This window comes from Doryrhamphus excisus, chromosome 7, assembly GCF_030265055.1.
Source record: "Doryrhamphus excisus isolate RoL2022-K1 chromosome 7, RoL_Dexc_1.0, whole genome shotgun sequence".
Taxonomy (NCBI): Eukaryota; Metazoa; Chordata; class Actinopteri; order Syngnathiformes; family Syngnathidae; genus Doryrhamphus; species Doryrhamphus excisus.
In genome coordinates this window covers 1,172,249-1,198,695 of record NC_080472.1, presented here as the reverse complement: position 1 = coordinate 1,198,695, position 26,447 = coordinate 1,172,249, and the positions used below count along the sequence as shown (strand labels likewise).

At 35.6% G+C, this 26,447-nt stretch overlaps 1 protein-coding gene across 2 annotated transcripts in view; it reads right to left on the bottom strand.

Moving 5' to 3' along the window:
* ano5b (anoctamin 5b) overlaps positions 1-26,447 on the bottom strand; it is a 44,712-nt gene that overhangs the window by 13,188 nt on the left and 5,077 nt on the right. Inside the window, exons 2-8 of one of the 2 annotated variants that reach the window (XM_058077245.1) lie at positions 20,712-20,756; positions 11,421-11,485; positions 8,819-8,926; positions 7,412-7,480; positions 5,443-5,727; positions 5,237-5,356; positions 60-175 (exon numbers count right to left, since the gene is read on the bottom strand). In XM_058077245.1, the coding sequence (XP_057933228.1) occupies positions 60-175; positions 5,237-5,356; positions 5,443-5,727; positions 7,412-7,480; positions 8,819-8,926; positions 11,421-11,485; positions 20,712-20,756 (808 nt within the window). The remainder of the gene's footprint in view (positions 1-59; positions 176-5,236; positions 5,357-5,442; positions 5,728-7,411; positions 7,481-8,818; positions 8,927-11,420; positions 11,486-20,711; positions 20,757-26,447) is intronic. The other variant, XM_058077246.1, reaches the window with a different exon arrangement.

Below are 26,447 nucleotides of genomic sequence, written 5' to 3'. Positions count from 1 at the left end.
GTCTGGATTCTACTTCAATAATAAACAACATTCCGAAAAAAACAAAAAAGGTGTCCCACCTGATGAGGTTAAGCGGCTGTTCTTTGTAAAAGCACAGAAACCTTGCCCAGTGCTTGTACAGGTTGTAGCGCTCGCTCTCACATTCGGCGTCTCTTGCCCTCTTCCAGTAACGACACTGAAAGGAAGAGGACAGGAAGTTGAAAAAGGATTCCCGTTTGGGATGCGCAATAAATACCAAAAAAAAAGTCCTGCTTCTCAACACCAATAAGAACAAAAAAAAATGTCTTCAAAAGCCTTCAACATCACAAAATTTCTCCTTTTTTTTTCTCCAAAATTTGCATGAGAGCACCAAACCTGGGGCATTGAAAGTTTTATTCCTTGACTGTAACAATACACATCAGACCACATCATTAGAGAAGGATTTTAAGAACAAAAAAAATGTCTTTAAAGGACTTCAATGTCACAAAATTTCCTATTTCGAATTCGCATGAGAGCACCAAACATTGGTGCATTGAAAGTTTTATTCTCTGCTGAAAAAGAAAGAAACCTTGACTGTCGGACCATTACTATAACAATACCCATCAGACCACATCATTAGAGAAGGATTTTAAGAACAAAAAAAAATTATTTTTTGGTTTTTGGAGAGCACCAAACCTGGGGCATTGAAAGTTTTATTCCTTGACTGTCTGTCCATTACTATAACAATACCCATCAGACCACATCATTAGAGAAGGATTGTAAGAACAAAAACATATGTCTCTAAAGGACTTCAACATCACAAAATTTCTCCTTTGGAATTTGTATAAGAGCACCAAACCTGGCACATTGAAAGTTTTATTCCTTGACTGTCTGTCCATTACTGTAACAATACCCATCAGACCACATCATTAGAGAAGGATTTTAAGAACAAAAAAATGTCTTTAAAGGCCTTCAACGTCACAAAATTTCGCCTTTTGGAATTTGCATAAGAGCACCAAACCATGGGGCATTGAAAGTTTTATTCTCTGCTGAAAAAGAATGAAACCTTGACTGTCTGTCCATTACTATAACAATACCCATCAGACCACATCATTAGAGAAGGATTTTAAGAACAAAAAAATGTCTTTTTTGTTTTTTGGAGAGCACCAAACCTGGGGCATTGAAAGTTTTATTCCTTGACTGTCTGTCCATTACTGTAACAATACCCATCAGACCACATCATGAGAGAAGGATGTTAAGAACAAAAAATATGTCTTCAAAGGCCTTCAACGTCACAAAATTTCGCCTTTTGGAATTCACATAAGAGCACCAAACCATGGGGCATTGAAAGTTTTATTCTCTGCTGAAAAAGAAAGAAACCTTGACTGTCGGACCATTACTATAACAATACCCATCAGACCACATCATTAGAGAAGGATTTTAAGACCAAAAATTGTCTTTAAAGGACTTCAACGCACCAAACACGGGACATTGAAAGTTTTATTCTCTGCTGAGAAAGAATGGAACCTTAGCTGTCGGACCATCTTCAACCAAAAATTTTAAGAACAAAAAAAAATGTCTTCAAAAGCCTTCAACATCACAAAATTTCTCCTTTTTTTTTCTCCAAAATTTGCACGAGAGCACCAAACCTGGGGCATTGAAAGTTTTATTCCTTGACTGTAACAATACCCATCAGACCACATCATTAGAGAAGGATTTTAAGAACAAAAAAAATGTCTTTAAAGGACTTCAATGTCACAAAATTTCCTATTTCGAATTCGCATGAGAGCACCAAACATTGGTGCATTGAAAGTTTTATTCTCTGCTGAAAAAGAAAGAAACCATGACTGTCAGACCATTACTATAACAATACCCATCAGACCACATCATTAGAGAAGGATTTTAAGAACAAAAAAAATTTATTTTTTGGTTTTTGGAGAGCACCAAACCTGGGGCATTGAAAGTTGTATTCCTTGACTGTCTGTCCATTACTATAACAATACCCATCAGACCACATCATTAGAGAAGGATTTTAAGAACAAAAACATATGTCTTTAAAGGACTTCAACATCACAAAATTTCTCCTTTGGAATTTGTATAAGAGCACCAAACCTGGCACATTGAAAGTTTTATTCCTTGACTGTCTGTCCATTACTGTAACAATACCCATCAGACCACATCACGAGAGAAGGATTTTAAGAACAAAAAAAATGTCTTTAAAGGACTTCAATGTCACAAAATTTCCTATTTCGAATTCGCATGAGAGCACCAAACATTGGGGCATTGAAAGTTTTATTCTCTGCTGAAAAAGAAAGAAACCTTGACTGTCGGACCATTACTATAACAATACCCATCAGACCACATCATTAGAGAAGGATTTTAAGACCAAAAATTGTCTTTAAAGGACTTCAACGCACCAAACACGGGGCATTGAAAGTTTTATTCTCTGCTGAGAAAGAATGGAACCTTAGCTGTCGGACCATCTTCAACCCAAAATTTTAAGAACAAAAAAAATGTCTTCAAAAGCCTTCAACATCACAAAATTTCTCCTTTTTTTTTTCTCCAAAATTTGCACGAGAGCACCAAACCTGGGGCATTGAAAGTTTTATTCCTTGACTGTAACAATACCCATCAGACCACATCATTAGAGAAGGATTTTAAGAACAAAAAAAATGTCTTTAAAGGACTTCAACGTCACAAAATTTCCCATTTGGAATTCGCATCTGAGCACCAAACATTGGGGCATTGAAAGTTTTATTCTCTGCTGAGAAAGAAAGAAACCTTGACTGTCGGACCATTACTGTAACAATACCCATCAGACCACATCATTAGAGAAGGATTTTAAGAACAAAAAAAATTTCTTTTTTGGTTTTTGGAGAGCACCAAACATGGGGCATTGAAAGTTTTATTCCTTGACTGTCTGTCCATTACTGTAACAATACCCATCAGACCACATCATTAGAGAAGGATTTTAAGAACAAAAAATATGTCTTTAAAGGACTTCAATGTCACAAAATTTCCCATTTGGAATATTCGCATGAGAGCACCAAACATCGGGGCATTGAAAGTTTTATTCCTTGACTGTCTGTCCATTACTGTAACAATACCCATCAGACCACATCATTACAGAAGGATTTTAAGAACAAAAAACATGTCTTTAAAGGACTTCAACGTCACAAAATTTCCTAGTTGGAATTCGCATGAGAGGAACCAAACATGGGGCATTGAAAGTTTTATTCTCTGCTGAAAAAGAAAGAAACCATGACTGTCAGACCATTATTATAACAATACCCATCAGACCACATCATTAGAGAAGGATTTTAAGAACAAAAAAAATTTCTTTTTTGGTTTTTGGAGAGCACCAAACCGGGGGCATTGAAAGTTTTATTCCTTGACTGTCTGTCCATTACTGTAACAATACCCATCAGACCACCAAGGATTTTAAGAACAAAAAAATGTCTTTAAAGGACTTCAACGTCACAAAATTTCCCATTTGGAATTCGCATCTGAGCACCAAACATTGGGGCATTGAAAGTTTTATTCTCTGCTGAGAAAGAAAGAAACCTTGACTGTCGGACCATTACTGTAACAATACCCATCAGACCACATCATTAGAGAAGGATTTTAAGAACAAAAAAAATTTCTTTTTTGGTTTTTGGAGAGCACCAAACATGGGGCATTGAAAGTTTTATTCCTTGACTGTCTGTCCATTACTGTAACAATACCCATCAGACCACATCATTAGAGAAGGATTTTAAGAACAAAAAATATGTCTTTAAAGGACTTCAATGTCACAAAATTTCCCATTTGGAATATTCGCATGAGAGCACCAAACATCGGGGCATTGAAAGTTTTATTCCTTGACTGTCTGTCCATTACTGTAACAATACCCATCAGACCACATCATTACAGAAGGATTTTAAGAACAAAAAACATGTCTTTAAAGGACTTCAACGTCACAAAATTTCCTAGTTGGAATTCGCATGAGAGGAACCAAACATGGGGCATTGAAAGTTTTATTCTCTGCTGAAAAAGAAAGAAACCATGACTGTCAGACCATTATTATAACAATACCCATCAGACCACATCATTAGAGAAGGATTTTAAGAACAAAAAAAATGTCTTTTTTGGTTTTTGGAGAGCACCAAACCGGGGGCATTGAAAGTTTTATTCCTTGACTGTCTGTCCATTACTGTAACAATACCCATCAGACCACCAAGGATTTTAAGAACAAAAAAATGTCTTTAAAGGACTTCAACGTCACAAAATTTCCCATTTGGAATTCGCATCTGAGCACCAAACATTGGGGCATTGAAAGTTTTATTCTCTGCTGAAAAAGAAAGAAACCATGACTGTCAGACCATTATTATAACAATACCCATCAGACCACATCATTAGAGAAGGATTTTAAGAACAAAAAAAATGTCTTTTTTGGTTTTTGGAGAGCACCAAACCGGGGGCATTGAAAGTTTTATTCCTTGACTGTCTGTCCATTACTGTAACAATACCCATCAGACCACCAAGGATTTTAAGAACAAAAAAATGTCTTTAAAGGCCTTAAACGTCACAAAATTTTGCCTTTTGGAATTTGCATAAGAGCACCAAACCATGGGGCATTGAAAGTTTTATTCTCTGCTAAAAAAGAATGACACCTTGACTGTCTGTCCATTACTGTAACAATACCTATCAGACCACATCATTAGAGAAGGATTTTAAGAACAAAAAAAATGTATTTTTTGGTTTTTGGAGAGCACCAAACCTGGGGCATTGAAAGTTTTATTCCTTGACTGTCTGTCCATTACTGTAACAATACCCATCAGACCACCAAGGATTTTAAGAACAAAAAAATGTCTTTAAAGGCCTTCAACGTCACAAAATTTCGCCTTTTGGAATTTGCATAAGAGCACCAAACCATGGGGCATTGAAAGTTTTATTCCTTGACTGTCTGTCCATTACTGTAACAATACCCCTCAGACCACCAAGGATTTTAAGAACAAAAAAATGTCTTTAAAGGCCTTCAACGTCACAAAATTTCGCCTTTTGGAATTTGCATAAGCGCACCAAACCATGGGGCATTGAAAGTTTTATTCTCTGCTAAGAAATAATGGAACCTTGACTGTTCTAATGGGATGACACATGACATGATGCATCAATGGAACAATGGAGCTTCAGGTTGTGCAGGGGTGTCAAACGGCAGATGGTTATGATGGGATATTGCGGGGGGGGGGTTGGGGGGGGGGTATTGACTGTCTTTCATCAAACAAGTGTGATGACTTACATCATGAAGCGGGAACGCTGCTGTGTACGTCCCGTTGCTGAGTAGTCTCTTAATCCCTGTTTTGTCTTTAGCTAGTCCGCCATCTTTGTAGTACGGACATCGAGCCAAGATGTAGAACACCTGAAAAAAAAAAAAAATTCTTAAATGTATTTTTTGTACTCTTTTAACCGTAGTATAAAGTACTGAACATTTAAAGAAACACTCACGATTCTGTTTCTGGTGGAAGGCGGGAAAAAGGTGTCCTTGTCGTTAATGAGGAAGAAGTCAGTCTTGCGTTTGTCGAAGGGATACGTGAAATAATCGGGCTGAGGGTGCATGATGTGTTCGGGTAAGCGGAAAGGATGCGAGAGCCATTCCAGAGGAACATCCTGGCCGTGAGGGATATCGCTAGCCTTGAAGGGGACCTTGATCTTCAAGACGTCGGCGTAGGTAGCCAGAACGTCCCACGGAGCGTGGATCTTCAGGAAGTATGTTTTTTGGTCTTTGGAGTCCTAAAGGCGGGTTTAGATAAGAGAATAAGCGATTAAGGGAATAATAACGATTAATTCTTTTAAAAAAAATCAGTCATCTATGAAATAGATTGGTAGTACATTGAGCAGGGGTCTCAAACACGCGGCACAGGACACTAGTTTGAGGCCCCCGCCTTGATATGAAAGTTTAATGTATGCCAGGGGTCTCAAACTCAATTTACTTGGGGGGCCACTGGAGCTAGGGTCTGGGTGAGACTGGGCTGAATCAGGTTTTAAAAAAAAAAAAAAAATGCATTTATTAAACACAGAAAAATTAATAAACTTTGCTTTGGTTTTGATTTTCTACAATAAAAGCTCTGATAAAATATTCCACTGTTCTCAAATATCGTAATTTTTATTTTTTTGCACAAAATAAAATGAAAAATAAATAAATCAAGAACAAAGAAAATCAATCAATCAGTAATAAATAAATATAATAATAATAATAATAAAAACTTAAGAAACCACATATAGTTGCCGGGTAGACAAATTATTTTTTTCATATTAAAATGAACAAAGCATTATTAGAGCCCTGTAGACATGACAAAACACGACTATAGTCACATTTATACTCTTTTTTTATTTACAACATATTGCGCAACTGCAGGGTCTTGAGACACATGCTAACTCGCAAACTGGAGAGCTACCGACCTAAACGGTAGCCTTCAAGTTATTTCCTTTAAACTTAAATAGCCAAAAACTTACCACTTCCACACGGATAGGGAGGATAACTATTAACAGTTATTTAACCTTTAACATGAACATTAATAAAAACGTAATATTTTTTTCTGGGGTACATGATACCATACAGCATCCATATCAACATTAAACTTTCATATATTTTCAAAACTAGTGTCCTGCGGGCCACTTTTGGCATGCGGGCCGCGTGTTTGAGACCCCTTCTGTATGGTATCATGTACCCAGAAAAAAATGATTACGTTTGATTAATGTTCATGTTAAAGGTTAAATAACTGTTAATAGTTATCCTCCCTATCTGTGTGGAAGTGGTAAGTTTTTGGCTATTTAAGTTTAAAGGAAATAACTTGAAGGCTACCGTTTAGGTCGCTAGCTCTCTAGTTTGCGAGTTAGCATGTGTCTCAAGACCCCTGCAGTTGCGCAATATGTTGTAAATAAAAAGAGTATAAATGTGACTATAGTCGTGTTTTGTCATGTCTACAGGGCTCTAATAATGCTTTGTTCATTTTAATACATAAAAACATAATTTGTCTACCCGGCAACTATATGTGGTTTCTTAAGTTTTTATTTTTATTATTATTATATTTATTTATTACTGATTGATTGATTTTCTTTATTCTTGATTTATTTATTTTTCATTTTATTTTGTGCAGAAAAATAAAAATTAAGATATTTGAGAACAGTGGAATTTTTTATCAGAGCTTTTATTGTAGAAAATTGGAACCAAAGCACTGAAAAATTTTGTATATTTTTATGTTTTTAATAAATGTGTTTTTCTTTTAAATTTTTTTGGAAAACCTGATGCGGTCCAGCCTTGCCCAAGACCCTAGCTCCAGTGACCTTCAGGTAAATTGACTTTGAGACCCCTGACATTGATCCTCCCCTTTAAGACATTTCCCCACTAACATCTTGCACCGCTATATATTGCCCTCTAGGTGGTGCAAGTGCTCTGTGTTTGATTCCCTCTTACAGTTTTGTCTTCTGTCTCCAGTTCCAGTCCAGCTTTTTCAAGGTTGGCTTCAAACTCCCTCCTCCTCTCCTAAGGACAAACACACACACACACACACACACACACACACACACACACACACACACACACACACAGAAAACCGCAGGAATGAGAGCAGAACTTAACAGGCTGACCAGGTTTCCCGTTTCCTTCATTATCATCCATCTTTGCTAATGCAACTGACCACATTTGAAGTTTATTTTAATGAATAAATTTAAAGGACAAAGGGCATAATAACAGGAAGTGTTTTTTTTCTTCAATAAGTACAATTGAAACATAAAATAACGGACAAAAAAACAAGCCAAATAATCATTGAATCGAAGTATTTAACTCCGAGTGAGTCGTACGGTGCTGTGTTTTTTACTTCTTTCTTTTTATTTTAATTGGTTTTTATTTATTTTTTTATACTTTTATTGCTTTGCTTCTTGTTTTTAATATTTAATATCTATTTTATTTACTATTTTATTTCTTAAATTATCTTTTAGTTTTGGATTATTATTTTAAAAAAAGCTTTATATTACATTTATATAATAAAATGTTATTATTTTTACATTAAATATAAAAAGCTTTATGCCGCAATATTATGAGAAACAAACAAAAAACATGTAATAAAGTTGTAATATTTGCTAAATTATCATTAGTATATATTATATAGTATATATTATATATTAGTATCATTATTATTAACCAAGAAATACATCCAAATATTAAAAAAAAAGTTGTAATCAAACGAGAAAAAGACTAACGTCGTAATATTATGAGGAAAAAGAATATATTATGGAAGGAAACATGACAAAAATATTAAAGAAAAAATAAATATATTAATATTAGTATTAATCAAAGTGAAAATAAAGTGAAAATATGGCAATCAAGTCATAAAATTTAGGGGCAGAACATTTTTAAGAAGAAAGTTATAAAAATATGAAAAGAATAAAAATACGTTTTCTAACAAGAAAAAGCCATAATTATTAATTATTATAATTATTATATATAATTACAATTATAATATAATTATTATTTAATTATACTATATAAAATTAGATACAATTATAAATAATAATTATTAATATACAAGAATAAACTCAAGGAAAAAATATTTTTCGTAGCATAGAGTGGATGTACTGAATAAACAAATATGTAAATATTTTTGTAATATAATTAAATAAAATAAGTTCTCTGCACAATTTCGGTGTTTTGGTCGTATTTGATGACTTGTGCCAATGGAAAATTCTGTTCCGTACGATCACTTCCCATTTGTGGTATTCTGTATTCCCGTTCTGGATTGCACAATAAAGCTAAAAGCGGCACTATCGGTCTCACACTGAAATGCTGACTAGTCAAATTCAGGCTGACGGTTTAGACGGTCACCTGTTTCTTCTCTCCGTCTTTGTCGTCCACGTAAGACAGCACAAAGTCGATCCTCCGCACGCCATCCCGAAAGAACACAGTGTCCTTGTTGGGTTGTAACTTCTCAGTCTGGAAGACAAACAACATGCAAAAGAAAACCACGGTTATAACTACAAAAACTGTTTGCTTTGTTATATTTGGCGCACTTAGATGTAACCGATTGGGACTCAAACACACCACATTTGGTGTAAAAGTAACCAAAAAAACCCACATAATATTTGAGTAAAATATGGTGGTGGTAGTGTAATGGTCCAGTTAAAGTAACCAAAAAAAACCATAATACTAAGAGTAAAATATGGTGGAGGTAGTGTAATGGTCCAGTAAAAGTAACCAAAAAACCCCATAATACTAAGAGTAAAATATGGTGGAGGTAGTGTAATGGTCCAGTTAAAGTAACCAAAAAAAACAAAATACTAAGAGTAAAATATGGTGGAGGTAGTGTAATAGTCCAGTAAAAGTAACCAAAAAACCCCATAATACTAAGAGTAAAATATTGTGGTGGTAGTGTAATGGTCCAGTAAAAGTAACCAAAATAAACATAATACTAAGAGTAAAATATGGTGGTGGTAGTGTAATGGTCCAGTAAAAATAACCCAAAAAAACCATGATGCTAAGAGTAAAATATGGTGGAGGTAGTGTAACGGTCCAGTAAAAGTAACCATAAAAACCATAATACTAAGAGTAAAATATGGTGGAGGTAGTGTAATGGTCCAGTAAAAGTAACCAAAAAAAAAATAATACTAAGAGTAAAATATGGTGGAGGTAGTGTAATGGTCCAGTAAAAGTAACCAAAAAAACCCCATAATGCTAAGAGTAAAATATGGTGGAGGTAGTGTAACGGTCCAGTAAAAGTAACCAAAAAAACCCATAATACTAAGAGTAAAATATTGTGTTGGTAGTGTAATGGTCTAGTAAAAGTAACCAAAAAAAATCATAATACTAAGAGTAAAATATGGTGGAGGTAGTGTAATGGTCTGGGGCTGTTTTGCTCCTTCAGGACATGGAAGACTTACTGTGGAACCATGGAGAATGTCCGACCATCTGAAACCGACTTGGGTTCTACAGCAGGACTATGATCCTAAACCGACCAGAACCAAGACTTTGGAGTGACCTAGTCCAAGTCCTGATCTGAATCCTATTGAGATTCTGTGCATGTTAAAAACCTTAAAAAGCAAAAATGAGTGGGCTGGAAGAGACTCATTGCAAGTTATCACTTGATTGCAGTTGTTGTACTTAAGTACTTATTAGCCCCACTCGTCTTGCTTATCAAAGTGGAACAAAATGAGAAAATCCTGATCATGAATGGTTTGTGTGTTTTGTGTGTGTCGTCTTTTTAGGGAACTGACAAGAGGTCTTTGAGTCAAAGAGGTCTTGTGATTCAGTAATGAGAGCGGCGGAGTCAGTAAAAGGCCACCCGAGCAGATGCTGTACAAGAACAGAGTCCTGAAACAAAGGAAACCCCTCAGAGTGACAGTAAGGCTATTATTATTATTCTGTAAGTACACCATTTTGGACCTTGAATGTTACACCATAAATTCATGACAATACCAATAAAATAGCCCTCAATGATGACTGTTATTATGGTATTATGGTATTCTTAAAAAGTTGAGAAAAAAAATAAACTCCGGAAAAAAAATTCAGTAACTTAAAAAAATTAAGTAATAAATTAAATTTAATAAATAAAAAAATATAAAATACAAAATTATATAAAAATAATTAAAATATTATTTAATTAATTACAAGTTCAATTAAAAATAATTCAGAATTTATGTTTTTTTATTCATGTCAAAATATACATGAAACATTGCAGTGTTTACCACAATTTGCATAATTGGCCAGGACACATGTACGTGTCATTTTGATGCATGAAAAGCAAAACAATAATAGCTTTTTTGTTATATTTGTTATGTTTTTGTTATTTTCCATAAGGTTCAACAAAAAACAAAATGAACAAAAACCAAGGCAATTTTAATAATAATAAATAATAATAATAATAATTGATTATAATAATAATTTGCAATGACCGACTCTGACAAAATATACAAATTTAATAGAATTTCTCACTTTCTTCATCAAAATACTGACACTGGCCATTATTAGCACTTTAATTTTTGAATATTATTTCATTTTTTATTATTGTTATTATTTTATGTATTATATTTTTATTTTATTTATTAATATTATTAATATATAATATTATTATATATAATAATACATATAATAATAAATAATAAAATAATATATTAATATTATTTTTTATTTTATAGTATTAGCACAAAATACAATTTTATAATTTTATTTATTATATTTTATTTTATTTATTATTATTATTATTTTTCTTTTTTATTCTATAGTATTAGCACAAAATTTGACCAGAAAAAGTTTGCCGTAAGACGGGATTGAATACTTGCTAAACATAATGACCAAGTCGCTAAGTTGCCAACACTCGTCCCTCCTGCTACGTTTTCTTATTCTCTGACAAACCAGCATGTGTATGAAGCATAGTTACGACACCAAGATGGCCAATAACCGTTTAAAGAGATGCAGAAACAGTTTGACTAACCTCAGTATGTCCTGGCAGCGTTTCCCTCTCAGATAATGAATTGACGCCATTTCCACCGTTTTCATCTGTGGGAGAAACAGGTTGAAATGATGAAAATATGGCTGCACGGTGGAAGAGTGGTTAGCGCACTGGCCTCACAGCTAGGAGACCCATGTTCGATTCCACCTCTCCTTAATAATGTAAAAACCCACATTCAAAAGGTCGTAAACAGTTTTTTTATACTGTAATGATGAAAATATGGCTGCACGGTGGACCAGAGGTTAGCGCTGGCCTCACAGCTAGAAGACCCGCGTTCGATTCCACCCTCGGCCATCTCTGTGTGGAGTTTGCACGTTGTTTGTTTGTCTATATGTGCCATGTCATGTAATGATGAAAATATGAAAATATGCACAGTGGACGAGTGGTTTGCGCAGGCCTCACAGCTTGGACACTCATGTTCGATTCCACCTCTCTTTAATAATGTTAAAACCCACATTCAGAAGGTCGTAAACAGTTTTTTTGATACTGTAATGATGAAAATATGGCTGCATGGTGGACAATTGGTTAGCGCAGGCCTCACAGCTAGGATACCCATGTTCGATTCCACCCTCGGCCATCTCTGTGTGGAGTTTGCACGTTGTTTGTCTGTCTATATGTGCCATGTCATGTAATGATGAAAATATGAAAATATGCACGGTGGACGAGTGGTTAGCGCAGGCCTCACAGCTAGGAGACCCATGTTCGATTCCACCTCTCCTTAATAATGTTAAAACCCACATTCAGAAGGTCGTAAACAGGTTTTTTGATACGGTAATGATGAAAATATGGCTGCACGGTGGATAAGTGGTTAGCACAGGCCTCACAGCTAGGAGACCTGAGTTCGATTCCACCCTCGGCCATCTCTGTGTGGAGTTTGCACGTTGTTTGTTTATCTATATGTGCCATGTCATGAAATGACACTAATGAGGAGCAGTCATATGACTTGGTCAGCTGACGTGAGGTCCTCTTCTGATTCGCTGTCGTTGCTGCAAGCAAACCCTTAAAGGGCCAGCAGGTGCAGGCAATCAGTGGCTCCTAATGTGGCTGGTCAACAAGCCGCATGCTCACAACCCTTTTTTTTTTTTTTTTAGAAATCGAACCTAAAGGAAACGACTTTGCGGTAAGTGTAACTACGGCCATCTTGAATTGGAAATTGGAATTGTTTGGAATGTTTACATGTGGAATGTTTACTCTTAGAATGTTTTATAGGCGGCTTTGGTTCGACACCAAGCAAAGGGAGACTTCAGCAATGGCAGCAAACAGGTAGGACTGTGTTTCCTTTTGGGTCTGTGGATAGTGGACTAAAGGATCGAGGACCATTCCCCCCCCAGAGTGGAGTGACATGACAATACTAATAAAATTGCCCTCATTGATGCTATTATAGTAATACTTGTTGATAGTATTCTTAAAAAAGTATTTTTTAAGCCCAGAAAACTCTCAAATGCAATGATTCAGTACCTTTTTAAAAAATTAAGTAATTTAATTTAATTTTTAATGTATTTAATTTTATTTATTCAATATAAAATATTAAATAAAAATAATTAAAATATTATTTAATTAATTAAAAGTTAAATTAAAATAATTCAGTATTATGTTTTTTTTTATTTGTCAAAAAATACATAAAACATTGCATTGTTTGACACAATTTGCATAATTGGCCAGGACACATGAATGTGTAATTTTGATGCATGAAAAGCAAAACAATACAGCGATATCTCACTTTTTTGTTATGAATTATTTTCCAAAAGGTTCAACAAAAACCGAGGCAATTGACAATCATGTCAATCTAATGAATCTATATTCAATCTAATGAATCTATATGTGTGTGTGTGTGTGTGTGTGTGTGTGTGTATATATATATATATTTTGAAATCATTAGAAAGGTCAGAGAAGAAATCACACTAAAAAAAATTAATAGAATAAAATAAAAAATACATTAAAAAAACTTAAATTACAAAAATAAAAGCTAAATCAATTAAATTGACCCAAAAAATAAATAAAACTAAAAACTACAAAATAATAAAAAAAATAAAAACTTAAACTATATTAGGAAAGCAGGAAGTGAACAAATGTAACAGTTACCGATTATAAAAGTACCTACTACATATTAAATAATTATACTAAAGTACTACATATGCCTTATATTTTAATATATTTTGCATAATACGAGACCAAAGTAAAAAAAAAAAAAAATTAGGACAAAAAAAATGAAGAAAAATTTTTTAAAAAAATCTTAAACTGTATTAGGAAAGCAGGAAGTGAACAAATGTAACAGTTACCGATTATAAAAGTACCTACTACATATTAAATAATTATACTAATGTACTACATATGCCTTATATTTTAATATATTTTGCATAATACTAGACCATAGTAAAAAAAAAATTAGGACAAAAGAATGAAGAAAAAAATAAAAAAAAAATCTTAAACTATATTAGGAAAGCAGGAAGTGAACAAATGTAACAGTTACCGATTATAAAAGTACCTACTACATATTAAATAATTATACTAAAGTACTACATATGCCTTATATTTTAATATATTTTGCATAATACTAGACCATAGTAAAAAAAAATTAGGACAAAAAAATGAAGAAAAAAAAAATCTTAAACTATATTAGGAAAGCAGGAAGTGAACAAATGTAACAGTTACCGATTATAAAAGTACCTACTACATATTAAATAATTCTACTAAAGTACTACATATGCCTTATATTTTAATATATTTTGCATAATACTAGACCATAGTCAAAAAAAAAAAATTAGGACAAAAAAATGAAGAAAAAAATAAAAAAAAATCTTAAACTATATTAGGAAAGCAGGAAGTGAACAAATGTAAGTTACGGATTATAAAAGTACCTACTACATATTAAATAATTATACTAAAGTACTACATATGCCTTATATTTTAATATATTTTGCATAATACTAGACCAAAGTAAAAAAAAAAAAAATTAGGACAAAAAAATGAAGAAAAAAAAAAATCTTAAACTATATTAGGAAAGCAGGAAGTGAACAAATGTAACAGTTACCGATTATAAAAGTACCTACTACATATTAAATAATTATACTAATGTACTACATATGCCTTATATTTTAATATATTTTGCATAATACTAGACCATAGTAAAAAAAAAAATTAGGACAAAAGAATGAAGAAAAAAATAAAAAAAAAATCTTAAACTATATTAGGAAAGCAGGAAGTGAACAAATGTAACAGTTACCGATTTATAAAAGTACCTACTACATATTAAATAATTCTACTAAAGTACTACATATGCCTTATATTTTAATATATTTTGCATAATACTAGACCATAGTAAAAAAAATGGACAAAAAAATGAAGAAATTTTTTTTTTAAAACTATATTAGGAAAGCAGGAAGTGAACAAATGTAACAGTTACTGATTGTAAAAGTACCAGATGGAGGGGTAGGATTTTAATAAGCTTTGCTTCTTCCTACTCCTTTTCGGACTGTGAACTGATTTATGTGATGCGTTCAATTGCAATCTGATGCATGTTTAAATGAAATAAAAACCATTGCTGGTGCTGACTGACTGCCTTTCTGCTGGGCTTCCCCTTTAAGAGTAATCACCTGGTTAACATGGCTGCCTGTGACTCCAAGACAACCTAAAAAGGTCTGGACAGTTTGGACGTCAGGATAATCATTAATTAGAAGATGTGGGAGAAATGAAATGAGTCCCCCCCACACACACACACGCTCTGCCGCTCTCTCTCTTTAATTCCTGAATGGTGGGAACATAGAAATTCCTGTGGGGGAAGGTTGGAACGTGCATGAAGACGGCGACGGTGAAGGGGGGAGGGGCTGAGCTTTATGCGTCTCTGCAGAGCCAGAAAATCCCACGTGAACGACGCACACACAAAAAAGGCATTCCCCTGCCTCTGATCGGACACAAAGATCTCCGAGGACTTAGGAATGGGAATGTCATATCAGTAGAATCCCATGCACTAAAAAAAAAAAAAAAGAAACCTAGTTATTGTATTCATTTGGTTGAAACCAGATCTTTTAGAACGCATGTAAACACTTTAATCAGATTATGATGGACTTTTAAGAACCCGTTAGCTGAAACTAATTAGGGAGGGGGTGTTCAAGGTGCAACCTGGGGACACTGGCGGCCCGCGTCTGTTTGTTTATTGGGCCTGCGGCTTATTTTAAAAATACAATTTAACAAAAACCAACACCACCAATGGGAAAATGGGCAGTAATTTTACAAAAATAATGTCTAAATATTAAAGGGCATAAGTTGTAAGCTAACAGTAATTTTACAAAAATAATGTCTAAATATTAAAGGGCATAAAGTGTAAGCTAACAGTAATTTTACAAGAATAATGTCTAAATATTAAAGGACAAAATGTGTAATAAAATTAGAAAAAAAATCTAAATTTTACAAAATTTTTGTAAAATTATGAGGAAAAATCACATCATTTTTGTAGCATATAGTTGTATTAAACAAAGCTTTATATTAAATTGATATAATTTAATTTTATTATTTTACATTAAATATGAAAAACTTTATGCCACAATATTACAAGAAACAAACGAAAAAAATCAAATAAAATTGTAATATTTGCTAAATTATTATTAGTATGTTATATATTAGTATAATTAATATTAACCAAGAAAATCATAAAAATATTTTTTTTTAAAGTTGGAATGGAACGAGAAAAAGACGTAAGTCGTAATATTACAAATAAAAGTAATATATTAAGGAAACATTACAAAAATATTAAATATATTTTATTTCAACGCTATGCTAATAAAATGACATTTTTTCCCTCATAATATTTAAACTTTGTTCCTCTTTAGAATACAACTTTTCTCAATATTTTGACTTTATTCTCAGAAAATTATTATTTAAATTTCTTGTAAAAAAAATTCTCGCAATTATAGCCATAATATTTTGACTTGACGTAACTTTTTCTGCAACCTAATTTTCCAAAAAAAATTTGTTTCGTTTCATAATATTACCACTTCATAATATTCTTTAATATTTACATTTTATGCTCTTAAAATGAGGTTAAATTGCTACTTTTCTCTTAATATTTTAATTTTATTATTGTCAAAATTTCTGCTGACTTTTCCATTAATTCTTTGAAAATTACTTTTCATGTTAAATTATATTTTATATATTTTTTTCCAAAATTCCAATATCAATTTCCTTTCTACGTCTCTAAGGAATTAATACATGAAACATTAAAATGTTGGTATTAACTCTGCACCCGTTTATTTCTGCCTGTGGTGTTTTTTCTATCCTTTTTTTGGGCCCACTTGACCTTATCCACCGCCGGTTATCTGGGTTGAGCAAACAGAAGCAAAGGCTACTTGCCCTTAGACAAATAAATGAGGAAAGTGCTCCCAAACGCAGCCTACACGAGACTTAAACCAATGCAAGAAATACACCTGAATGCTGAGTGATGGTACAAAGTGGTTAGCACGCAGGCTTCACAGCTAGGGGACCCGAGTTCAATTCCACCCTCAATTTGCACGTTCTCCCCGTGCATGCGTGGGTTTTCTCCGGGTACTCCGGTTTCCTCCCACATTCCAAAAAAAAACATGCTAGGTTAATTAGCGACTCCAAATTGTCCATAGGTATGAATGTGAGTGTGAATGGTTGTTTGTCTATATGTGCCCTGTGATTGGCTGGCTCGCCTGAAGACACCTGGGATAGGCTTCAGCACCCCCCCACGACCCTTGTGAGGTTAAGCGGTAGAAATGAATGAATGAATGCATTGGGGATAAACTGCGAAGTAATACAATACAATAACAGACACATACAATACAACACTGATGGCTCTAATACACCACAAGGAAGTAGAACACAATTCCCATTCGAGTTAATGAAACAGGCACTCCGGGTACTCCGGTTTCCTCCCACATTCCAAAAAAAAACATGCTAGGTTAATTAGCGACTCTAAATTGTCAATAGGTATGAATGTGAGTGTGAATGGTTGTTTGTCTATATGTGCCCTGTGATTGGCTGGCTCGCCCGAAGACAGCTGGGATAGGCTCCAGCACCCCCCGCGACCGTCATGAGGATAAGCGGTAGAGAATGAATGAATGAATGAATGAATGAATGAATTAGGAATGTCGAGTGGTTAGTACACAGGCCTCACAGCTAGGAGACCCGAGTTCAATTCCACCCTCGGCTATCTCTGTGTGGAGTTTGCACGTTCTCCCCGTGCATGCGTGGGTTTTCTCCGGGTACTCCGGTTTCCTCCCACATTCCAAAAAAAAAAACATGCTAGGTTAATTAGCCACTCCAAATTGTCCATAGGTAAGAATGTGAGTGTGAATGGTTGTTTGCCAAGAATAAAGAAAATCAATCAGTAATAAATAAATAAAATAATAAAACGGCAAATAATAAAAACTAACACATATAGTTGGTGAGTAGACAATTTTTTTTCAGATTAAAATGAACAAAGCATTATTAGAGCCCTGTAGACATGACAAAACACGACTATAGTCACATTTATACTCTTTTTATTTACAACATATTGCGCAACTGCGGGGTCTTGAGACACATGCTAACTCGCAAACTAGAGAGCTAGCGACCTAAACGGTAAGCCTTCAAGTTATTTCCTTTCAACTTAAATAGCCAAAAACTTACCACTTCCACACGGATAGGGAAGATAACTATTAACAGTTATTTAACCTTTAACATGAACATGAATCAAACGTAATAATTTTTTTCTGGGTACATGATACCATACAGCATCCATATCGAACTTGCGTGGCCCGCACTAACATTAAACTTTCATATCAAGGCGGGGGCCTCAAACTAGTGTCCTGCGGGCTACATTTGGCCCGCGGGCCGCGTGTTTGAGACCCTTGGTTTAACACGACAATACAACATTCTAACAATATTTATAGGTCAGAAAAACGGAAAAAGCATAATAGGTCCCCATTGTTATTGAAACATACTGTCGACCCCTAAGCTCCTTACAAGGTCTAAACACCTCAGGCACGCCCATAAATATAAAATGTCCAGCTATAGTATTCTTAAGGGCTGGAGACAGATGATATAATATATCACGTAAGGAAGACAAACAGGCCAATATAGGAAACGCAGCACAGATTGTGCATTCTGTCTTCCAAGCACGTTACCTGAATCAAACCATTAAAGTTTCATTGATGCGGGGGGGGGGGGGGGGGTTGCCTCCGGGCAGGAAATGCAATAACTCACGGCTTTGTGTTGCTGCCTTTGTGCAAAAGGACTAAATCGTCAATGAGAGTTTCGTAAGCGTTGCGTTTGCATACAAAATAGAAATTAACACTAAAAGGTGGGTTGGGTTTAAGAGACGAGATTTATCGTTAAGAAAAGTACAATGAAAAAAATACATATGACTGGAGCCCATCCCTGCTGTCTTCAGGCGAGCCAGCCAATCACAGGGCACATATAGACAAACAACTAAGGTGGAACACGCTTATGTTGACAACCGGCCTCAACTCATCTACGACTTCTTATTTAAAAAAAAAAAAAGTGCCTGTTTCATTAACTCGAATGGGAGTTAATGGGAATTGTGTTCTGCTTCCTTGTGGTGTATTAGAGCCATCTATCAGTGTTGTGTTGTGTCTGTTATTGTATTGTATTGTATTGTTACTTCGCTGTTTATCCCCAATGCATTCATTCATTCATTCATTTTCTACCGCTTATCCTCATGAGGGGGGGGGGGTCTTCAGGCGAGCCAGCCAATCACAGGGCACATATAGACAAACAACCATTCACACTCACATTCATACCTATGGACAATTTGGAGTCGCTAATTAACCTAGCATGTTTTTTTTTTTGGAATGTGGGAGGAAACCGGAGTAACCGGAGAAAACCCACGCATGGCCGTGGGAATGTGGGAGGAAACGACTAACAATTATATTCTTAGTCGATTAATCTGACGCTTGTTTTACGATTAATCGAGTAATCCGTTCAGCCCCCAGACGAACCAAATTAATATGAGTCAAACAGTTAGTGGTTTTGCAACAGTCATTAATTCATTTTCACAAGGGGCCTATCCCAGCTGTCTTCGGGCGAGCCAGCCAATCACAGGGCACATATAGACAAACAACCATTCACACTCTCATTCATACCTATGGACAATTTGGAGTCGCTAATTAACCCAGCATGTTTTTGGAATGTGGGAGGAAACGACTAACAATTATATTCTTAGTCGATTAATCTGACGCTTGTTTTACGATTAATCGAGTAATCCGTTCGGCCCCCAGACGAACCAAATTAATATGAGTCAAACAGTCAGTGGTTTTGCAACAGTCATTAATTCATTTTCACAAGGGGCCTATCCCGGGGAATGGGTGCTGGAGCCTATCCCAGCTGTCTTCGGGCGAGCCAGCCAATCAGAGGGCACATATAGACAAACAACCATTCACACTCTCATTCATACCTATGGACAATTTGGAGTCGCTAATTAACCTAGCATGTTCTTGGAATGTGGGAGGAAACGACTAACAATTATATTCTTAGTCGATTAATCTGACACTTGTTTTACGATTAATCGCTTATTAATCGCGATTAATAAGCCTTTTTTTTTTTTTTTGAATGACACATCTAGTCGTGTTTTAACCTGAGTCGTGGGTCGGAGCGTGAGACTGGCATCAAATTTACAATTTAGGTTGCCACTTACCACTGAGGGGGTTAATAGTGGGTCCCTCAGTCAAACCGGTTGAGAACCACTGATTCACAGGACTGTTACCGCATCAATGGGTACTACACCTTCCTTGAAAAATACTTCATTTTGTGTAAGCATGCATGACTACAATACGTATAATACATGCATCAGTGCAGATGAGACATTTGGGCCATGAACACAGCACGCCACGCCGTGTGGGCGGCGACATGGAGGCTGAAACAGCAAACAGGCAAAAGACCCTCTTGGGTGTGATTAGCGCACATACCAGTGGAGAATTAACAGCCAAGCAGAAAGCGGCGTTATGGTTATCGATCGATCGAGCCGAGCGGAGCGGAGCTCGGCGCTATGGCAGTGCTTCTCAAATAGCGTTTGATTTTCTAATGCAGACCTACCAACATGTACACATTTATAGTACTCAACTAGAATACACGTGTGTTATACATTTTTGTTTGCATTTTTTTTTAGTTTCAAGTTCCCCCATGTGGGGGAATAAGAGAAAATAATTGAGAAGCACTGCATCATGGGAGAAAAGTAGATGAAATGAAAGAATAGAAGAAAAGTGATGAAAAGGACGGACAGACAGGCGTCACATTAAGCCTCTCATCTGCCCGTACCTGTGTGCAGGTTGGTCCTGAACGCAGTCAGCACGGCAAGGCCATCTTTAAAGAGCAAATATCAACGTTAGCAACTGCTATTATTATTATTATTATTATTATAGTCCATAAGAAATAAACAAGCCTGTTTTTAAATACTGTGGAACAAATGAAAAGATCCCATATACTCCAGCAACTGCATCAGAACCGTAACAGTAACCGTAACGATTACTCGATTAATCGTAAAACAAGCATCAGATTAATCGACTAAGAATATAATTGTTTGTCGTTTCCTCCCACATTCCAAAAACATGCTAGGTTAATTAGCGACTCCAAATTGTCCATAGGTATGAATGTGAGTGTGAATGGTTGTTTGTCTATATGTGCCCTGTGATTGGCTGGCTCGCCCGAAGACAGCTAGGATAGGCTCCAGCATGCCCACGACCCTTGTGAAAATGAATTAATTAATGTTGCAAAACCACTGACAGTTTGACTCATATTAATTTGGTTCGTCTGGGGCCGAACCGATTACTCGATTAATCGTAAAACAAGCGTTAGATTAATCGATTAAGAATATAATTGTTAGTCGTTTCCTCCCACATTCCAAAAACATGCTAGGTTAATTAGCGACTCCAAATTGTTCATAGGTATGAATGTGAGTGTGAATGGTTGTTTGTCTATATGTGTGCTGTGATTGGCTGGCTCGCCCGAAGACAGCTGGGATAGGCTCCAGCATGTCCACGACCCTTGTGAAAATGAATGAATTAATGTTGTAAAACCACTGACTGTTTGACTCTTATTCATTTGGTTCGTCTGGGGCCGAACCAATTACTCAATTAATCTTAGTACAAGCGTCAGATTAATCGAGTAAGAATAGAATTGTTAGTCGTTTCCTCCCACATTCCAAAAACATGCTAGGTTAATTAGCGACTCCAAATTGTCCATAGGTATGAATGTGAGTGTGAATGGTTGTTTGTCTATATGTGCCCTGTGATTGGCTGGCTCGCCCGAAGACAGCTGGGATAGGCTCCAGCACCCGCCCCCGGGATAGGCTCCAGCACCGCCACGACCCTCGAGAACATGAATGAATTAATGTTGCAAAACCACTGACTGTTTGACTCATATTAATTTGGTTCGTCTGGGGCCGAATCGATTACTCGATTAATCGTAAAACAATCGTCAGATTAATCGGCTAAGAATATAATTGTTAGTCGTTTCCTCCCACATTCCAAAAACATGCTAGGTTAATTAGCGACTCCAAATTGTTCGTAGGTATGAATGAGAGTGTGAATGGTTGTTTGTCTAAGACAGCTGGGATAGGCTCCAGCACCCCTCCTGAGGATAAACAGTAGAAAGTGAATGAATGAACGAATAACAGGGCTCCACGGCGGTCGAGTGGTTAGCGCGCAGAGCTCAGTCGCACCTCCACCTTTATTAATATTCATAAAATCTGCAACAAAAAAGGCTAATGTTTTGCTATGACTCAAACAATTCGTGTGGGTGTGTGCAACTTCACAACATGAGCACCGAGAGCAGCTTTTTTTGCTCCGATCACTTGGGAAGCATTTCATTTTTAGAGTTATGAGTTATGTTGTCTCACACTTGAGTAACCTCAGCTTGGCATTGTGACATCAAATTGAGGAAGTAATATTGATGCTTGGTTCAGATCTCACTTCCTCTTAAGTCAGGAGGTCGAGACGAGGTGCGGTACTTTGTTTATCGCAGTTAATTGGTGCCAGACCCGACTGTGATAAGTGAATTTCTGTGAAGTAGGATGTATAAATGGAATAGAAATAAGAATAGAAAACCTGTTTAAATATGTGTGTAGCATTATTAGAGCCCCCTTCACATGAAATAACACCCCTATAGTCACATTTATGCTCCTATTACCAAATATAGTAGACATAATCATACAAAAGAAGCCATTTAAGTACCAGAAAACAAGACTGTGTTGCAATAAATGTGTTCCGGATATGTGGAGGACAGGAAGTGAGTTGAGTTTTAGTGCACGTTTATTCATTCATTTTCTACCGCGGGGAGCCTATCCCAGCTGTCTTCGGGCAAGCCAGCCAATCACAGGGCACATATAGACAAACAACCATTCACACTCACATTCATACCTATGGACAATTTGGAGTCGCTAATTGACCTAGCATGTTTTTGGAATGTGGGAGGAAACCGGAGTATCCGAAGGTAGGATTGAACTCGGGTCTCCTCGCTGTGAGATCTGCACGCTAACCACTCGACCGCCATGCAGCCCTGTTATTCATTTATTCATTCATTTTCTACCGTTTATCCTCACAAGGGTTGCGGGGATTGCTGGAGCCTACCCCAGCTGTCTTCGGGTAAGCCAGCCAATCACTGGGCACATATAGACAAACAACCATTCACATTCATACCTATGGACAATTTGGAGTCGCTAATTAACCTAGCATGTTTTTGGAATGTGGGAAGAAACGACTAACAATTATATTCATAGTCGATTAATCTGACGCTTTTACGATTAATCGAGTAATTGGTTCGGCCCCCAGACGAACCAAATTAATATAAGTCAAAAAGTCAGTGGTTTTGCAACATTAATTCATTCATTTTCACAAGGAGCCTATCCCGGGGGCGGGGGTGGGTGGGTGCTGGAGCCTATCCCAGCTGTGTTCGGGCAAGCCAGCCAATCACAGTGCACATTCATACCTATGGACAATTTGGAGTCGCTAATTAACCTATCATGTTTTTGGAATGTGGGAGGAAACCGGAGTACCCGAGGGTGGGATTGAACTCGGGTTTCCTCGCTGTGAGGTCTGTGTGCTAACCACTCGACCGCCGTGCAGCCCTGTTATCATTATCATAATTTAATCATAAATATTATGATTATCATGTTATTATTAGGGGTCTGATATTGATGCCCGACACCCGGGGCTTGTCCTTATCGCTGCAGCTTTTTGAAAAGTTTGCCGTAAAATCGAGCTGACGGCCTAAACCGATGTTTGAGTTTGTCATAGAAATAATGGCACTGGATAACCGGCCTGTTATTGCTTAAAAATACTTAATTTTAGTAATTTTTTACTAGCTAGCATACTGTATATTTTTATTATAAAGTGTTTACTTTCTTTATGCTTTGCATACATCAACAATGGTTTTCAATTGTGACAAAATCATCAATATTTTGATTATGACGCTAAACAATAGAAGAAAGAGACGGCTAGCTATATGGGTTATTTAGTATCATGCCTCCATCGCAGGGGTAATACAATTACAGGGTCAGTTTCCATAGCAACTCTTTGGCTCGGTTTCTACTCCGGCTGGGAGATGACTTCATCTGGCTGCAGATAGGAGAGCGAGATCAGCTTTGAAGGAAGTACAGATGCTAAAACATCAATAACTACGATGAAGAACCCCCCGGAAAAAGGGCAGACAATTCATAACACTTGATAATACGTTATGATTAAAAGCTTCCTTTTACCGATCCATGACTCCATGGGCGGGGCTCTTCCAATACATTAAAACTCCACAAAGACATTTCTCAATGAGGCAAAGGTCAATTGATTATACTGGCTGGATATATTACAAACAAAAATGTCCTTTTCACTCAAGATAATAACATTTATGACATTTAAACATAAATCCAAAACATAGTCAACCTCCTGATATATTTGCTTTAAGACAAAATTGAATCAAGGATCTCAGGAATTCAATAATGGATGGATAAATAGATGGATATTGTTGCCTGTCTCCCGTATAATACCAGAGACAAAATAAGATAAATGATGATAAATAATAATCACATGGAGAATAAATAGATTACATCAAATTTGAACAACAATGTACAGTGTAAACAGTAAATTGCACAAATTTAAAGAATTTTTAATTTAACTATTTTATTTTATTTATTTTTATTTTAGTTTTATTTTATTTTAATGTTATTTTTATTTTTGTTTTATTTTAATGTTATTTTTATTTTATTTTAATGTTATTTTTATTTTATTTTAATGTTATTTTTATTTTATTTTAATGTTATTTTTATTTTTTTGTTTTATTTCAATGTTATTTTTATTTTTGTTTTTGTTTTTGTTTGTTTTTATTTTTGTTTTATTTTATTTTAATGTTATTTTATTTTAATGTTATTTTATATTATATCATTAATTATTTATTCATTAATTCATTCATTTTCTACCGCTTTTCCTAACGAGGGGTGCTGGAGCCTATCCCAGCTGTCTTCAGGCGAGCCAGCCAATCACAATTTGGAGTCGCTAATTAACCTAGCATGTTTTGGGGAGGAAACCGGAGTACAAACTCCACAAAAAGATGGCCGAGGGTGGAATTGAACTTGGGTTTCCTAGCTGTGAGGTCCGCGTGCTAACCACTCGGTCGCCTTGCAGCTTATAGTAGACATTTTACTTGACAGCGTACTTCCTGCGGTGGATATTATCTCATCAGTGTAATAAAATATTTCAACCTTATGCTACTAAAATTACATTATTTTTCCTCATAATATTCCGATGTTTTTCTCGTAAAATTAAGACTTTTTTTCTCATTGGATTAAAACATTTTTCCTCTTAATATTTTGATCAAATTTTCAAAAATTCATGCTGATTTTTCCATTTTTGGTGTTACTCGTTCTGAATTTCTTTGCTAGTGCTGCGGGCCAAAAAAACAGCAGCGGGACACAAAAGGCCCCCAGGCTGCAGTTTGGACACCTTTGCTATAAATCCATGTTTGGACAGCTGACCTCTCTGAAAATAGGAGTGAGGACGGACGGACCAATGCCTCTCCTTTTCACATGCGGCTGAAGGTCCGCTCTGATAAGATCCTATCTATCAACATACAACAGGCGTCTGGTAAACAGACTTTACTGTATGCTAGACTCGCTCTTTATTAAAAACTCGTCAATAAACACTGTTTTGTGTTAGTAGTCGAGTGTTTATTGCGCTTCAATCAACACATTTAGCTTTTGGCTTGAATGCATCTCGTTTCCCACGACCGGATAATCCGTAGCTAACATAAAATGAAGCAAACTCAACCATGGGCTCAAACTAAAAATAACGCGACCATGAGATTATTACATGGCTAAGAGGGGTGTGATAATCATACCACTGACAGGCCAATAACAGCTGTGTACTGTTTGATATTTTATAGGAACAGATACGGCAAAAAGTTTGTTTCTACCTTTTTCCGGGGTTGTTTTACATCAAAATATGAATTTATTTACAAATATTGCCTTTAAATCAACCTTAAATGTTCAGTTATTGCTGTAATTCATAATTTATATGTTGTAAAAACATTAAAAAAGTGTTTTGTGTTAACATTTGTATCTTTCTGGAACCAATTTTACATGAGGAATTGATTCGATTTACATCTGTTTCGGTTAGAGTTTGACTGAATGACGCTAACCAAGTCAAGTCAACAAACAATTGTAAAACATTATCAAAAAGTTGTGTTCAAAGTGTTTTGTGTTAACATTTTTATCTTTCTGAAATCAATTTACATGATTTCATATGTGAGGAATTGATTCGGTTTACATCTGTTTCGGTTAGAGTTTGACTTAATGACGCTAACCAAGGTTCCACTGTAATTATTTGATGAATTGATTTTGCAAAGTCAAGTCAGCTGTGTTTGTGAACATCAACAAGCAAATGTAAAACATTGTTAAAAAGTTTAAAAAGTGTTTTGTGTTAACATTTTTATCTTTCTGGAACCAATTTTACATGAGGAAAGTAACCTTAAATGTTCAGTTATTGCTGTAATTCATAATTTATATGTATT